Source organism: Kryptolebias marmoratus, linkage group LG12 (assembly GCF_001649575.2).
Source record: "Kryptolebias marmoratus isolate JLee-2015 linkage group LG12, ASM164957v2, whole genome shotgun sequence".
NCBI lineage: Eukaryota > Metazoa > Chordata > Actinopteri > Cyprinodontiformes > Rivulidae > Kryptolebias > Kryptolebias marmoratus.
The window spans coordinates 11,283,768-11,301,029 of NC_051441.1; the positions used below are offsets into that span (position 1 = coordinate 11,283,768).

General features: G+C 44.7%; 2 protein-coding genes across 2 annotated transcripts in view; both read left to right on the top strand.

The window, feature by feature from the left end:
- The first annotated feature begins 157 nt into the window (after positions 1-157).
- LOC108239231 (serine/threonine-protein kinase/endoribonuclease IRE1) lies at positions 158-15,547 on the top strand. The gene is made up of 22 exons (XM_017421817.3): positions 158-411; positions 5,195-5,315; positions 6,874-6,907; positions 7,049-7,121; positions 7,324-7,396; positions 8,122-8,244; positions 8,709-8,810; positions 8,903-9,164; positions 9,645-9,723; positions 10,014-10,173; positions 10,986-11,101; positions 11,218-11,385; positions 11,709-11,964; positions 12,054-12,144; positions 12,231-12,420; positions 12,576-12,675; positions 12,775-12,974; positions 13,220-13,367; positions 13,454-13,581; positions 13,740-13,863; positions 14,079-14,146; positions 14,239-15,547. Exons 1-22 carry the CDS (start codon positions 334-336, stop codon positions 14,737-14,739), a joined length of 3,195 nt encoding a protein of 1,064 aa, XP_017277306.1. The 5' UTR covers positions 158-333; the 3' UTR covers positions 14,740-15,547.
- Positions 15,548-15,675: 128 nt separating this feature from the next.
- Positions 15,676-17,262, top strand: part of samd9l (sterile alpha motif domain containing 9 like) — a 13,139-nt gene continuing 11,552 nt past the window's right edge. Inside the window, exon 1 of the mRNA XM_017421812.3 lies at positions 15,676-16,876. The gene's annotated coding sequence lies outside the window, so the exon portion shown is untranslated. The remainder of the gene's footprint in view (positions 16,877-17,262) is intronic.

The window sequence follows — 17,262 nt, forward strand, 5'->3', positions numbered from 1 at the left end:
TTTAATTCTGATTAGAAAGAATATCATTTCAATAGGAAGAAAGCAATATGATATTAACGAAGTAATAGTCGGAGATGTGTGGTTTGATTATATGCTACAACGGCCTGCTCTAATTCCCACCCCTCCTCCACTCCCGTGGATCGATCCCAAAGTCCGGCCCCCGCAGTACTCATTTCAGGAAGAAGCATCACGGACGCCGCGCTGCTTCGGACGTTTCGACGCGGATAAAAAACCCCGAAGCCTCCATTTCTGGTCGGACCAAAGTCGTCTTCTATGTAGCCACCGATCGTCCGGACTCACCAGCCGTCTGACCCGGTTCGAGAGCAGACAAACATGGACTGGCGAGTGAGCGATCGGGTTGTGGTGTGCTGCATTTTAGCCTGGCTCTGCTGCGCTGGACACCCACCAGCGGTAAGAGGCTAACTGGATATTCGAGCTCAGACAGCACTGGGTTATGGTTCCTACACGATTAACTTCACTTTGATTAATTAGTCTACGTCTAGTCACAAAACAACAACGTATGTTATTAATTTGGTGGAGCTGAAAGCCTGTCTGGAGGTGCGTGTTGACATGGCAGCTGTTAGCTAGCTGGCTAAAAGCAGGCATGTTGAGCTTCAGGGACCCTAAAAGTAACTTTACTGACACATTAAAGTCAATATATCTAATTATTAGTCATTTTAGTTTCAGATATTACGGAAACATGTATTCAAAGCATGAACTCCAAGCTTTGTAACCCATTATTCTGGGAATTTCTGAATTTTTCTCTCATTCATGTTGATCTTTTTCCTATCTTGCAGTTCTCAAAAATGCTCTTCCACCATGTTGAGAGACACAAGTCTTGGATATTTGATTACAAACGACAGGGGAAGGTCACAGCTTTTGATAAAAACAATGTTTTATCAGCAGTTTGGGATACACAATGAGTGTTGGTGACATCTGGAGGGGCTGAAGCAGCAGCTATCAGAGTTACTGTAATGTCATCTTGTTTTAAAAACAGACAATCAGGGTCACATCATTTAGTCGTACGCTGTTCGACTGGGATCCTGTTAGACATCCTGTGTGGTGTTTTGCTTTGTTCTCAGTCATCGGCAGTACCAAGAAATGTTTGTGTTCAGGTTGACAGAGGCCACGTGTGGCACGTTGGAGGACGACCTGTTGCTTCATGCACGAGAAGCTGTGACACCAGATGGCAGGACAAGAGCCCCGGCTCACTGAATCCGCTGTCCAGGCACGATCCTTCCCATCGCGTCCCGTACATAAGCCTGGGAATGACATTCTCCTCAAACTCATGGGATAGTTTGATAGTTCGATCTCACCTTCTCTGCTCTGTTAGGGCTTGAAGTGATTGTTGGGGATGATGCTAAAATCAGCTACTACCACACCAATATTTCAGCCGTTTTTATGTGTTTTGGTAAGGTTGCACAGCTGTGGCGACCATCTCGAATGGGGTAACTGTATGTTATAATCCCAGAATCCCCTGTTAGCTTATCAGAAAGTCTTCAGGTGTAGGGAGGGTGACAAACGGCAAGCTAACCATAGATTCTTACATAAGTGTGTGAGGGATAAACACTTATAAATATCTAGGCAAAAAAGGCTCATTACATCAGTTCATCCAGTCATCTGTGACTTCAAGCTTGAGTCGACATCTGTCAGCCGCTGTTAATATTTTTAGGTGCTGCCTTTTAGTGTGATTGTACACATTTACACTCATTTTACACCTTTTGATATGTTTAACTAAAACCAGACAACAGTCTGTCTCAAATGTAGTTTTTTTTCTCGTTGCTCAGGCACTGTGACAGTGCTAACTGATTCAGTGTGTGTGTGTGTGTGTGTGTGTGTCATGTGTGTATTCAAAGAGAGTTTGCGATCAGACGGTTTCTTATCACAGCGGTGACTTCACTGAGAGGGTTTGAGTGCGGGCCAAACCCCACACACAGGCATCTTTACAAACATGTCATGGCTTCAAAACTCTCTGGAATGCATTTTTAAGGACTTTACACGTTCAGCTTTAAAGCAACGTAAGATTTGAGCTCCTCCACCTCGTGGCTTAGGCCTTCATTTGCTGTACGTTTTCTATACAAACATCCTCCTGGTTGTAACTGTTCCGGGGAGCAGGATTAGGAAAGTGTCAATTTGTTATATTTAATGACACCCTGTCTGTCCTGAAGGCTCCGTTTTTTTTAGCTTATTATATTTTTTGCACCTCTTTATGTATATCAGTCACCATCTGTGCATCAGTGCTCTCCGTCCTGGGTCGGTTTGGTTTACAGAAGGAAGGTGAGAGGTGTCGGTGTACCTGCTACTTAAAAAACAATCAGCTTTTACCCCCCCTCCATCTTTTAGTTTGTGATGTACCGCTTCAAAAACAGAAAGGGGAGGCACGGTGCACGCGTTCTCCCGAAGTGTTTGTTTAAACGTGACAGAAAGCTGCCGACTACGCGCTGCCCCGTGCTCACCATCGGGGCTTTCGAGGCACAGTGACACAGGACTGACCGCCGATAAGAGCTTCAAAGTCTGCAGCCCTTTCATCCACATCTGGCCTCGTTGCAAAAGAGAACGTTCAGATCTCCGAACGAGCAGAGCGCGCTCTTAGTTCGACCGTTTCACGGCCTTGTGCAACGCCGTTACGCAATACCGCTTCTGTGGCGCTCAGAATGAAGAAGCGGGAGGGGGGATTCCATCGTTATTAGTCTTTACCTGCAGTGAATCTTCGTAAATCACCGTTCGCCGGGAGCAGCCACACGTTGTAAAGCAGCTGTACTCGTCGCTTGTTGAACTTCAGGGTCCATGCAAAACCAGGAGGCCAGCAGATGTCTGGAAAGTCATTTGTTTGTGAAACCAAGAACCCAGCTAGAGGTTACCAGGGGGCCCAAAAACAGATCAGTTATGATTCTTTTTTTTTCTTTTTTTCCTCCAGCACACTTGGGTGGTGCTGGCGAGTCTGGAGAGCCCAGTGAGAAGAGTCACAAGTGCACGTTATTGACACAAATGCTCGGATGAGGATGTGTGAGGCTGCGGGAGGGAAGGATAGAGTTTCTGTCTGCAGGCGCAGTGAAACCTCCGGCGGTGGTTTTGCCTCGGGTTTCTGTTCGGTCGGCAGCAAAGTGCACATATTTTCCAGACGGCAAGAAGAATAACTGAAAGACGGAGAGGGAAGTTATAAAAATACCATCCTGCAGTGTTTGGTGCTGGTCACTGAGAGCGTTTTATGAGAGCAGAAACACGAGCTGTGTAACTGAAGGTGGACGCGCCGAGTGACTCAGGGCCGGTTGATGCATGTGCACTTTTTGTCACCTGCTGTGTGTGTGTGTGTGTGCGTGTGATCATTTGTCTGTAGCAATAGCAAAATATCTCATGAACCACTGAACACATTTTAATGAAGCCTCCTGAAAATATCTCTGCAGCTATTTGGAGTCAGCCCCGTTCAAAATGGCCGCCACCTCCACTTGACCTTAGGAAATACAAAAAACCAGCAAAATCAGCCAGTTGTACAGATATTGAGCTAAAATTTGGCGCAGCAGTAGCTGAGTCTCCTCCCAAACTACACATTGTGCAAGCTGGTGTCCGCCCTGTTTGTCTGTTAGCAAAATATCTCCATTAACATTTAGATTCAACCCTATTTAAGTTGGCCGCCACAGCCGGTTGACATTTGGCAACACTAAAGTGGATAAAAAAAGTGACATTGAGCTAAATTTGGTGCAGCAGTTGGAGCGAATCGGGACTTTTATCTTCTCCAACGTGGCTGAATGTTCAGGAACTGAAGGTTCGTCTGAAACGGGGAAACTGTGTGTTGTGTTTATCCAGGGGCTTTTAGGGAAGTCAACATTACTGATCAATAGCGCTGTGGTTCGGCGGAGTAGCGGGGCTAATCTGTCTCAGTTTGTCTGAGTAGATGGGCTTTAACGACGCTTACAGAAGCTAAAACGTGTTCGGCTCTTTCAGCTGAAAAATAAAAAGAAGCATTTTTTTTTTTTTTACCCGATTAGATTGAGTTTGTACTGCTTCTAGCAGGTTGGTGAGCACTCAAGATCCCTCACTTGACCTTTTTCCTGCATACCTGACGATGTTCGCAGCGTGATGAAGAGTTTTTAGGATTCCTTCGGTGGGTGACTGGAGCACATTTTCAACCACAGAGTTTAATTCTGGCACAAACCAAAACATGAGGTTGGCTCCCTTTGTTGCTGCTGTCGTTGTGGTTTTCCTTAGAGATGCTTCATCTGCATTTCTTTGTATTACTTTGCGCTCTTGCATTCTTTTCATGCTTTATTTTATTTTATTTTATTTGTGTGTGTGTGTGTGTTACGTTTCCTTGTGTCCAAGTAGGAGTAGAAAGCTTTGGGTTGAAGGGCAGCCTGCTGCTCACCTGTGCAGAGGGAGGTTGGAGCACTCCTCTCATTGTCCTCAGCAGAGTCAGTTTCAAAGCAACTTTTCAAGAAATACTGGATACTGGGAGTGTAACAGCTACTCTACCAGTATGTACGGTATGTGTCATCTATATCATAGTCTTTAAAGTTGGGTGTTTTTTTATAAACCCTGCAGGATGTTCAGGTTGTAATACTGAAGTTTACTGGTTGTTTTTAAGGACGCCATCTTTGAAGGTAAATAAAAAGTTCTGTGACCAAAAGGGACATTGTGAGTGACTCAGCGGTGACAGCTGTGTTTCCTCTCCATCCCTGACACGAAGCAGCTTCTTTAATGTTTTTCATTTGCTCCTTTTTCTTTTCTTTTTTTTTTTGTCAAGCTTAAGAGCTTCTCAGCCTCCCGAGCTCCGTTTGCATCCTCTCAAATGGAGCTAAATGCTCCGGAGTGAGGGGGCGGGGGGCACTGTGGACACGTTTAGTGGGATTTGTCCACGGCCTCCGTCAACGCTGCCGTGGCTTAGCGAGAAAACGATCTCATCTGCCGCTGTTGAGGTTTCTTGTACTGACGATGGCAGCGTTAAAACCGAGGCGGTAAATTTCCTTCAGACAATCCAAGTCTGAACGGTGATGATGATGAAAACGGTGCTAATTTCAACATTTTAGTGTTTGTTGTGTGTGAGGATAAGCATTACCAGACTGATTATCGATTTAGGTCTTCATTCCCTGCCTTAATGCAGGCGCACGTGTTCTAACAGGGCCTGTGATTTGAAACGGCTATCGTTCAAACTAAAACGCACAACGACTTTAAGGTTATATTTGTGTCATTTGCACAGGGGCTCTGCGGCGCCACCACAGTTTCCCTTCCTGAGAACTTGCTCTTCGTGTCGACCTTGGATGGAAACCTGCACGCTGTCAGCAAGAAATCAGGCTCTATCAAATGGACTCTGAAAGAAGGTAAGAGTGAAAGTGTTTGCCTTCGCTCCATCTCTGTGGTCTCCTTGTGGTGTTTGTTTTTTACCCAGGAAACTGTAAGATTCCTCGGTTTTTGGGCGTTTGCCCTGTTTTTCCTCCTGCAGTGTTGTTTTGATCTCATCGGCCACAACATGAAGACAAATCCACTCACTGCTTCCTCCCTGACAGTACGATATCAACACTCTGCCAGTTTGGTTTTAATGTTATCTCACAATAAATCAAATGATGTTCGCACTTTAAAAAATAAACTGTTTTGTTTATTTTAAGGAGTTTCCTATGATTGAGTCTTGCATTTAGATCGTGCTCGAAGAGGCTGCTCAACCACGTTTTCTCAGGCATGAAAAGTGGGTAATTATTAACCGGGAGGGGCAAATATAGCCTCTAATCGAGGCCGGAGTCGGCCGGGATCAGCAGCTTTGCCGTGGTGTCACCTGCACCACGCGCACGTGCAGCGTGTACTGTGGTTACCATGCTAACGCTCGGCACTCTCGGGGAACTTCGGAAAAAGAAAAGTTTCAGAGACGTTCAGGGCTGCTTTGTGAGCTCGCCTTCTCTGAAATGGATTTCAGCCTTCGAAGTCCTCGGGTTCCATTCGAGCACCAAACTGCAGATTGCGAGGCAGAGGCTGCCTCCTCCGCGTCGTCTGTCCTCCCGGAGCAGCTACTGAATATGAATTGCTCCCGTTCCGTCCCAGGCTCCGAGCGCACCTGTTGCTGGGCTTTACTCGGGCAACCCAAGCACCTGAATAATGAAGCGGAAGCAGAACTCTTTTACTCTGGTTCAGTGCATACAGAACAGTTTCATCACAAACACGCCGCGCTGCTGTTTACTCGCCTCACCTCGTTGGTTTAACAAACACGTGTTTATATTTCAGCCGTACGGCGTTAAAAACATTGTTTTCTCAACCTCCCTCCTCTCTCTCCAATTACATGGGCTGGAAACTAAAGCTTGTTGAATACAGTCATTTAGCTCCTTCGGCTTATCCCACACCTAACTCCTGTCATTGTTGACCCCTTCGGGCTCCACCACAGAGATCAGCCCCACCTGGTCCACACCCAGTTTGTTCACACCTGTGGGAGGTGTGTGTGTTTGTCGCGGAGCTGCAGAGGATTCATGTTTTGGCTGTAATGAGCAGTTTGGGAACAGATTTAAAAACAAACATCAACTCATGCAACAAATCAGTTGTGAAATAAATTTTGGGAAAGCATTTTTTTTTATATCAACAGAGTCTGTAAATAATTTTCCGTCTGGTCTTTCAGGTTGATGTTTAGTACTGAACAGTTGTTAAAACGTTTCTGGCGTCATCGTTGTCGTCGCGCTTCATTTTCCTCGCAGAAATGTCTGTTTGTCTTTCATGTTTGCTGCAGGAGAACCCCCGTCGGTTTGGACTTTGAGTCCTCTGCAGCCGAATGTCGGCTGCGTTCATCTCGGTTTTTTTCCTGACTCATCTGCCACTGGCCGTTTTTTTGTCTCCCTTCATTGTCAGATGAGATTCTTGTCGGTCCTGACTAACATCTTGTCTTCTTTGCTCTGCTCACAGATCCAGTTCTTCAGGTCCCCACACACGTAGCAGAGTACGTATCCGTCTTGTTTTAGTTCTTATTTGTCGAGATGCACGTGCGTATTCTGTCCGGAACAAGAGACTGACTGTGGTCAGGCTCGAATTACTGATGTTTGGAGAATCAGCTCATCTCCCCTTTTCTTTGTCCCACCAGGCCGGCGTTCCTGCCAGACCCCAATGACGGCAGCCTGTACTCTCTGGGAGGAAAGAACAGCAAAGGCCTCACCGTGAGCGGATCTAATTATTTTGAATCATAAAAAAGTGCGGTCACTCTTTAGTAAGAACCACCTCTCAGTTCCTTGTTCTGTAGAAAAACGGCTGTGCGTCCTCACTGTGGAGTTCTATTTGCGGTACGCGTAAGGTCTGTCCCTTTTTCGCTTTCTTGTCGGCCATGTTGAAAGGTGTGGTTGTTTGTTTTTTCTTGAGCAGAAGTTGCCGTTCACCATCCCCGAGTTGGTCCAGGCCTCTCCCTGTCGCAGCTCCGATGGAATCCTTTACATGGGTAAGACTCATCCTTACACGTGTGTGCTTTTATCGCCTTTTCTAAAGGAGCAGCCGTTATCTGACTCCGGCAGAATACGATGCTTGTCTTTCCCCTCCTAAACCTGCTGCTGCAGCGTGAGCTGCTTTGAATTTATAGTCGTTAAGACAAGGGAAAGGTAATGGTTGTTTGAGCAGCAGCCAGGGACATTTCCCTACTCACAGTCGTTATCAGTCGAGCCTTTTCACTCCGTTGGAGCTGCCGCTGGCACGGACAGGCCTGAAATTCTCGACATGTGAACCTTTTTGTTATGCAGATGAAGGTTTTGTCTGAGAACTCTCTGAATCGTGCCGTCGTTTGTTTCTGCTGCTAGTTTTCGTCTGCGGCAGCCTCTGAGTGAGAGAGTGTTCCCAGACCGCAGCACAGAGCCGATCAACGAGAAGAAGCAGCAAACTTACCGTTTCCCATACACCGAGATTAAAAGCTGATAACGTTAGAGCAGATTAGCTGTCGTTTCGTACAATTAGGCTGCGTACTCTTAGTTGTTCTGACAGTTCTTCACAAACTCATTCAAAAACAGGAAATCAATAAACCGTACGTCTGCGAAGAAACTTTTTACAACGTGCAGAAACAGCATGTGTCACAGCTGCAGGATGACAGATAAGTGTAAAATGAGATAAAAATTAAACAGTATGAGATGATTATTTGTAAGTGAAACTAAGAGTTTCCTCTGTGTGCTGCTGCAGGTAAGAAGCAGGACTTGTGGTATGTGGTGGATCTGCTGACGGGGGAAAAACAGCAGACTCTGACTTCCTCCTTCGCTGAGATGTTTTGTCCGTCCTCATCCCTCCTCTATCTGGGACGCACAGGTAAAAAAAACAAACCAAGCTCTGCTCTTTTTCTAACCAAGTTCTTTTATTTCTTTGGTTTTGTTTTGTCACTAGAATCCATCCTCTGGCTGTTGTTTTGTCGAACGCCGGACTGTTGATAAAACCTTTCTTTACCTTCTGCTAATCTCTAATTCTAATTTATCTAATCTCCAACCTCGTCCCAACCAGCTCGGCTCCCTGATGATCTGTCCTTGTGTATTTAAAGCACTGTGGTCGCTGTCACTTTGTGCAGACGATAGAGAAGAGTGTGAAAGGCCTGAAAACTGAAATCCTGAAGTCAGGGTTCACTCTGAATAAAAGCTGTGTATCTGTTGGATTTTGTTACAGCGTTTTATTGTTTAATTAGCTTCTTATATCCACCTGCTGATACTCAAACCCTGCCTTATTGTCTTGGGTTACATAAGCAAAACCATGTAAACGTTTTCTCCTTTTGTTCCTGTTAGAGTACACCATTACCATGTATGACACAAAGAGCAGAGAGCTGCGCTGGAATGCCACCTATTCAGACTACGCCTCCACCCTCCCTGATGATGACACCAAATACAGTAAGACTCCTGGACACGCTGGCTCCTCAGTGGCTTTAAGTTTTTGGTGCGCAGTGTCCACCAGCTGTGGCTTGTTGCTCCCCCCCCCGCAGAGGTGGCTCACTTCGTGTCCAACGGCGACGGGCTCGTGGTGACGGTGGACAGCGACACGGGAGACCTCCAGTGGGTCCAGAACTACAACTCCCCGGTGGTGGCCATGTACATCTGGCAGCGCGAGGGCCTCCGCAAGATCCCGCACACCAATGTCGCAGTGGAAACACTGCGTTACCTCACCTTCATGTCCGGCGAGGTCGGCCGCATCACTCGGTGGAAATATCCATTTCCGAAGGAGACGAAGCCCACAAATAAATTCATGTAATTTCTGTTTTTGTACTAATTACTCCGAAAGCAAATACGTTTATAAAAAAGCATTTTTATTAAGTTGAGCTCAATAACCTCATTCAAAAACAATTATTTTTAAACGTGTTGGAGCATTTGGTGCCTTAGAGTTAAACCATGACAGAAATGCAAAGATATATATATATTTTTTTCATCTGAGATGAGTAAGTCTGAGAGTAGAGTGTAAATATGGACTATTCACAAATAGCTGCAAAAAAGGCCCTAGTTTCAGCTCTGGTTTCATTCTGCAGAAGTGTTTTATTTTAAGCATTGTGTCTACACCTGCTGCCGCTGAAGAACACAAACAGGACTGCCTGAACCTGTTAAAAGTGTTGTTTTTTTTATTGAATTTGACAAGATTCTTATCCTTCTCGCTGCTCAGTTTAGCGTGCAGCGTGGTAAATGCTTTTGACAGGAAGTAACTTGTTGGGTTTTCTTTTGCACTTTATGTTCCAGGGCCACCCTGTATGTGGGTAAATACTCCACCAGCCTGTATGCATCTCCCTCTCTGGTGCACGATGGAGTTACTGTTGTGGTGAGCTTATTCTACAAATCGATTTCAGTTTAGCAAAGTGCGATGACAATCACATGGAAGAATGGGGAAAACCGAGAGCATAAGGAAGGCTCTAGCCACCAGGTTTTCAGCAGCTTGTCTATTATTTGACAAGGATTTATTATTTTTTTTATCTTGTTCTAATGATGTCTCAGTTTGAGTGACGGTTCCACAAAGACTTGATTCTCTGAAATGGTTGTTTTTTGTTCTTAGAGAGCGTTCCATTATGTAAGCTGGTGATTGTGTGTGTGTGTGTGTGTTTGTGTGTTTAGCCTCGTGGCAGAACCTTCCCCCTGCTGGAAGGCCCTGACAGCCAGGAGACAGAGGAGGACAAGGAGTGTGTCATCACGCCCAGCACAAAGGTGCACCCCAATGCTGGGCTCCGCGAGCGGAACCGGATCAACTTCATGAGGAACTACCTGCTCCTCATAGGTACTGCAGCATTCGGGACGTCAGGCACTTTATTAGGGTCTTTTGGATAAACTTCCTCTTCTTTTATTGTGTATTTCAACACTGTGAGGAAGAAGAGAGGCTCAAGTGTTATGTTGATGTGTTACAGTTTGACGTGAAGAAAGAGTTGATGAAAAAGGAAGTTTCACGGTTAAACTCTGTTAACCACATTTGAAACTTTCAGTGTTGAACTGAGACTGCCCTCTGCTGGAGGACAAACAGAATTGCACATATTTTGTTCCACATGTATAAAATCTCTTCTTAATTACCCATAAAACTTTAAATATTTATAAAAAGCATGAATAAAATTCAGCTTGATGTTCTGTATTTGGATGTCTCAAGTTGTTACCAACTCAAAGTCACTGCTTGGCCGTCTGCAAATGTCTCATTCAGTGAGCAGTACAGATTGTTGCTGAAAGTATGTCGCACTGCACAGCGAAAGCACAATATTCCATCTGTCCTAGCTTTTTCTCTGATCAACTTTAATGTTAAATTGTGTTGCCCTCACTGTACTTCAGTAGTGGAAGCTTTAATAATTACGTTTGTGAGCTGGATGTTCCTGAAACAACCCACAAGAGTCTGAATAAGATCGGGCTTGAAAGATGCAATAAGAATACTGACAAAGACGATAAGAGAAAAATAAAATGAGAAATGTTTCTGAAGTAATGGTGATGTGAGCTTTCAAGTTATTTATGCTCTGTCACCCTTCAGAGGTTGAAGCACCACCATTCTCTGGCTCTTTTCATGTCCTCACGTCTTTTAAGATTTTCATATTTTTGTTTTTTGCATTTCAGGCCATCATGAGACACCCCCTGATGCTCACACCAAGATTCTGGAGAAGTTCCCCGACAGCTTCCCTCGTAACGGAGGCAACGTCATCCCACCAACTACTGACAAGAAAGTAGAGGAGGTCCGTGTTCCAGCTTTACTTGTTGACCTCTTTTATATATAAAAACAAATTCACATGTATTTAAGCATTTGTGTAAATTTGTTGTCATCTCTGTGGTCCGGTTTTGTGTTTTACAGAAGGTCAATGACAGTGGTATGGATGATCGAACATCTATCCAGGAGCCTGGGACTCGGACGCTGCGTCCAGAGGCCCCCGTGGACTCCATGCTCAAAGACATGGCCAGCATCATCTTCTCCACCTTCCTCCTGGCTGGCTGGGTGGCTTTTGTTATTATCTACCCCAAAGTAAGTTAGTGCTATTTGACTCCTTGTTGGCTAAACCCCATCTCAGAGCAAGAAGAGAAATTTGAACAGGCTCAGTTGACGAATTTAGGAAAAGATGAACTTGATGGATCATTCAAATTAAATTTAAAGTTATGGTGCAGGAAATAAAAATGTTGAAGTTATTTGTGCTGAGAAAATAAACGCTCATGTGTCTGTTGTGTTTGTAAGATCCATATATAATAATACCCATATGAGAGTTTGGGATAAGACCAATCGGTGCACCAAAACCTTCACAGACGCAAAGTTTTGTCTCCGTCTGAGCGGTGAACGTGTTCTTTGTTCAGAGCGTGCACAAGCAGCAGCAGCTGCAGCACCAGGAGTTCCAGCGGCAGATGGAGGAAAGGTTGGAGCTGCTCCAGAAGCAGCAGCCCTTCTCCCCCGCGGACGTGGGCTCTGCGGACAGCGACTACCTGGAGGTGACCCGCACTCGCTCGGACTGCTCAGACCACAGCAGCCCGAACATCACGCCCCGGGCCTCCAACCACTCCAACATGTCCGTGTCAGAGCTGGGGAGCTCAGCCAATGAGCACGAAGACGGAGGTAGGACGGTGAAATTCATGTCCGCTGTTTGTTTTTTCGAGACTGGACTTGTTTTCTGTTTGTCACCATCTGAAATCTGTCTCCTGCAGAGGATGATTCCAGTGTTGCCAGAGTGGGCAACATCACTTTCCATCCTAAGCACGTCTTGGGACACGGCGCTGAGGGGACCATTGTGTACAAGTAAGTGAACCAGCCGCAGCAGCCTTAAACTTCTAAAATAAGAAAAACAAACTCTCATTATGGCATTTCCACTGTTTCTCCACCAGGGGGCAGTTTGACAACCGACCGGTAGCCGTGAAGAGAATTCTCCCAGAATGCTTCAGCTTCGCAGATCGAGAGGTTCAGCTGCTCAGAGAGTCTGATGAGCACCCAAACGTGATCCGGTACTTCTGTACGGAGAGGGACCGGCAGTTCCAGTACATCGCCATAGAGCTGTGTGCCGCCACGCTTCAGGAGGTGATTCATGCGTTCATAGAACATTTTATGTGGCTCTCTAGCTGAACTCAAGTGTTATATACCCAGTTTAGGTTCTCTTAACTTTTCTATTGTAGTTTTAACTTGCAGTATGTAAAACTGAACAGCCTTTTACAATTTTATCTTTCACTTATTAGTACGTGGAGAGAAAGGATTTCAGTCGTCATGGACTTGAGCCCGTCCCTCTTCTGCAGCAGACCATGTCAGGACTAGCCCACCTGCACTCCCTTAAGATAGGTACTTATCACTGAAAGAAAAAATATATACATTTTCACAGTCTCCTTGTCTTTGGTTATTGTTTCTTACTGAATTGTTTTGGGTTTTTTTCTTCTCCAGTCCACAGAGACCTGAAACCCCACAACATCCTGGTGTCCATGCCCAACGCACACGGCCGAGTCCGGGCCATGATCTCAGACTTCGGCTTGTGTAAGAAGCTCGCAGTGGGGCGTCACAGTTTCAGTAGAAGGTCCGGGGTTCCAGGCACCGAGGGTTGGATCGCTCCCGAGGTTCTCAGCGAGGACTTCAAAGACAATCCAGTGAGTCGGTGATCGAGTTGCAGCTTTGTCACAGTCAGTACGAGTGTTTTTAGTTGTCAAGGTTCATAAAAACCATAAATGCCCCGCTCAGTTGTTTGCACCTGATGGGATGTTAATGTTGGCTCCTAAAATTGTGGTACCAAATCAGAAGACATTGCTGTTTAGTGATTTTTTTATTATTATTATTATTATTATTTTTATGCTGTGCTGTAACCTCAGATATGCTGCTCTCTTGTTTCCTGCAGACCTGTGCAGTTGATATCTTCTCCGCTGGTTGTGTCTTCTACTACGTGGTGTCTCAGGGCAAACACCCCTTTGGCAAATCTCTGCAGAGGCAAGCAAACATCCTGCTGGGCACATACAGCCTCGACTATCTGCAAAGCGACAAACACGGTATTCATTTATTGATATAATGAAGTTGTTTTTTTAATTCTCTTCTGTCAGTGCACATCTAAGCCAGCGTTTTGTTTTCTCTCTAGGGGACATTGTAGCCAAAGATCTAATCGAGCAAATGCTGAGCATGGATCCTCAAAGAAGACCCTCGGCTGAAAGCGTTCTCAAACACCCTTTCTTCTGGAGTCTGGAGAAAGAGTTGCAGTTCTTTCAGGTCTGTCGTGTTTTTGCTTGTTGTTTTACAAACTCTGTGCGCGCAGACGCTCAGTTATCGTGAAAATGATATCAGCTGCAGACTGGTTTTCTGGTATTTCAGCTGGTTTTTGATTTGTTTTTACCAGCAGTTTTTTTTTTTACTGTGGTTGTTTGTAGGATGTGAGTGACAGAATAGAAAAGGAGCCGCTGGACGGACCAATCGTGAGACAACTGGAGAGAGGAGGGAGGGCTGTGGTCAAGGGTGACTGGAGAGAGCACATCACAGTCCCGCTGCAGACGGGTACGAGAGCACTTCCCATTATTGTTTCATTGTTTAGCACTTTATTATTTTTTTAAAGTTGCACAAAATGTTATTTTGACACTGGGACCTCAAAGTGTGTTAAAGTAGGCCTGCTGCTTCCTGTCTGCGATGCCGTTTATTGAATTTTGCAACCTGAACAGATCATCAGTAGACTTTTAGTTTGATGAATATAGATCGTTCTCTGTCTCTCATAGATCTGCGGAAATTTCGTTCCTATAAGGGTGGTTCAGTCAGAGACCTGGTGCGTGCCATGAGAAACAAGGTGAGAGGGAATTCTAACATAATGTTAAATAGTTTTGTTGAAAATGAAACGTGCCCCTGTTGTCAGATTCATTGTTGACCTTCCCTCAACAGAAGCATCATTACAGAGAGCTGCCTGCCGAGGTGCAGGAGACTCTGGGCTCCATCCCTGACGACTTTGTGTCGTACTTCACGTCCCGTTTTCCTCACCTGCTCATGCACACGTACCTGGCCATGCGGACCTGTGCGCCTGAGAGGCCGTTCCTGCCTTATTACTCTCAGAGTGCACACCATTGGCCACAAAGACAAACTGAGCCGTGCGCTCGGCGCCTCCCAACACAGACATCAGAACCGTCGTTACAACCCCAGGATCTTTCACATTCGACACAGTCCGTGCAGCTCGGCCACACACAGGCTGCCGAACCAGTGTCCTCATCCCCCAGTGAGCCAGTGTCTTCACAGTTTCCGGTTCAGACGGTGCAGCCAGCAGAGCGAGGACTGTCCACACAGACAAACGCCACGCTGGCCTCAGAGTCGCCTTCAGCTCCTCTCAGGCAGACAGACTCCGGTCAGCCTGTCATGCTCACACATACTCTGGACAGTGGACCAGTGTGAGCTCTATCACAGTAAGGTGGACCCATCACAGATGGAGTGCAGCCTTAAAGAGTCCTGGAGGAGTCTGTTGCTGTGAGCGGGTGAGGACCAGGCCTGCAGCGCCTGGGATCCACCTCCAAGCACAGCAGCTGGACTCTAAAGTGCCTTCTGCTCACCTGGATTCAAACCATCCCCAACGTATTCCTGCAGAGAGGAAGTCATATAAGCAACAAAGGTGTTGGATGTTTTTTTTTTTTTTTTTTGTAGCTGGACTGAGAAGATAAACAATTTTATTGTTATTGTGCCCAAAAACGTGTTCAAAACTGTCTGCTTATTTGCTCTGGGAAATGTATGCAAATGATGTTGGAACACTTGGGTAGTTTTATTGTGCAATGTTGTGTATTTATCAGTGAGTCTATTTGCTGCACAGACGCTGTTTTGTATAAATGTAAGAGTTGGATCATGAATTGCTTAATATGATGGCCAGCGTGCCTTTTTTTAGGGGGGGGGGACGCATCACTGTGCTGTCTGAGTACAGATCTTTAAAACAGACTATGCTTAATGTGCTTGAATCCAGTTAATGCTGCTAAAATATTTCTGTTTTGTAAATCGAAGCTGTTGTGCCGACTCGGTAAAACAGTGAACTGTTCCAAAGGCCGTTCGGAGTGACATCTGAGCGCAGCAAAATAATTTAATTCTCACGTTTGTGTTCTCAAATATGAGTTCAGAAGTAGGGCCACAAAATGTTAATGTATAAACAAAACTTTTTAATGGTTATCAAAGTGAAGTTTATTACTTGCACATTAAATTCTATTTTGTTTTCTACTCATATTTTGTTTGTTGGCTGCTTTTGTTATCTGAGACAGAACCAGTGCCTGAGAAAAACTTGAATATTTTCTGAAAAAGGACTTCAGATGGTGTTCTCCCCAGACCACGCTCTGGTCTTAAAGGTTTTAAGCATCGGAAAATAAAAATGTGTTATTTTTTAATAATATAAAACAAATGAAGCAGGCATTTGCAAATTGAATCAGTGAAATAACAAACTTCACAGAATTAGTGTGGTTACATAGCTGGGTTTTTATTGATTTGTAGAAAGAAAAGACCTGTTCTAGATGATCAGTTTTTCCTATTAAAAGGTTGGTTGGTGTTTGGATTTTGGCTGTTCTGCTATTCCAATGATCTCATCCCCTCAAACTGTGCATGAACCGTACTGATACTGAATTTTAGATCAATTGTTCTTCTTGCTTATGTTTGGGTGTGGCTTGATAGTTACACAATGATTATCTCAGTAGATCTAAAACCTTATGTTCCTATTTGTTTTTCAAGGTCTGGCTTGGATTGATCTGATTTTGTCAGACAATGATTACCTCCCCCACCTCTCGCACAGTGACTGCTGGAGATAGGCACCAGCTCCCCGTGACCCAAAATGCAAAAGCGGGTAAAGAAAATGGATGGATGATTACCTCCCTGTTACTCTTGGGGTTTGTAAGGAGTTTAGCCCTAGAAATGACTTTAAAAAAATTGTGAACAGATCATCTTTTGTGGAGAAATGACAGTTGTAGCCGCTTTAGTCAAACCTCTAAAATGACCTTGCACACAATTTTATTTCAACATCACAAGAATTTACACTCTAGAGTACATCAAATTTTAGCTCCAAATCAGTAACCCCTAATTGTTCCATATGAACCACTGATATGTTACATTTGCTTTTGCTCACAAAGGAAACTTGGGTCTTGTTGACCTGGTGAAAACCCCAACAGGAAGAGGATAAGTGAACTTATTTATTAGCCAACTCCTTTATGATTGATTGAATCTGATAAGGGCGGAAGTTGTGAGATACTTTAGGAATGTAGGATTTTTAAAAGTCTTACAACAGAACGTTGTTGCTTTCGTCCCGATTTTAACAAATACATAATGTTGTTTTTTCTGCTTGGAGTAGATGTTAGTTTATGACTTAATTCATAAACCTCTGTGCGGTATCGTATAATGTACTTTTATTCGGTCGACCCGCCCTGTTATGTGAAGCCATTTCCTCAAAAACGAAACTTGCGGGTAGAGGAGCCGCAGTGAACGCAGCTGACCGCGAAAGCAGCACGGGACTGGTCTAGCACCGGGGAAACGGACTAACATGGCGGCTATTTCCCGCTTTTTCTGCAAGGTAAGAAGCATAAATGGTTTTGTGCGTCTTATCGCACCTGTGTCAGGGTTTTTATTTGAAGGTTTTTATTTGAAGGCCAGTTGCCTTCATGCACTTTCTGAGTCTGCTTTTCACTGTCCTGTTTGTCCTATTTCAAACTCAGATCAGCGGACTGTGGATGGTAGGAACAGTGGTTCTTTAAAGTCATGCTTAAATAGCGGCCTTGGTACTTTTAGCTAGATTCTTCGTACCTTAGTTTAGTATTATCATGTTTTAGCTTAAACCTTAGTTAGCATTTTATGTTTTAGCTTAGTTATCGTAGCATTTTAATGTTGGCTTGCTTAGCTTTTTGTACATTTAGTTAATTTAGTTTTAACTTCATCCTGTTCTTATTTGGATTACCAAAG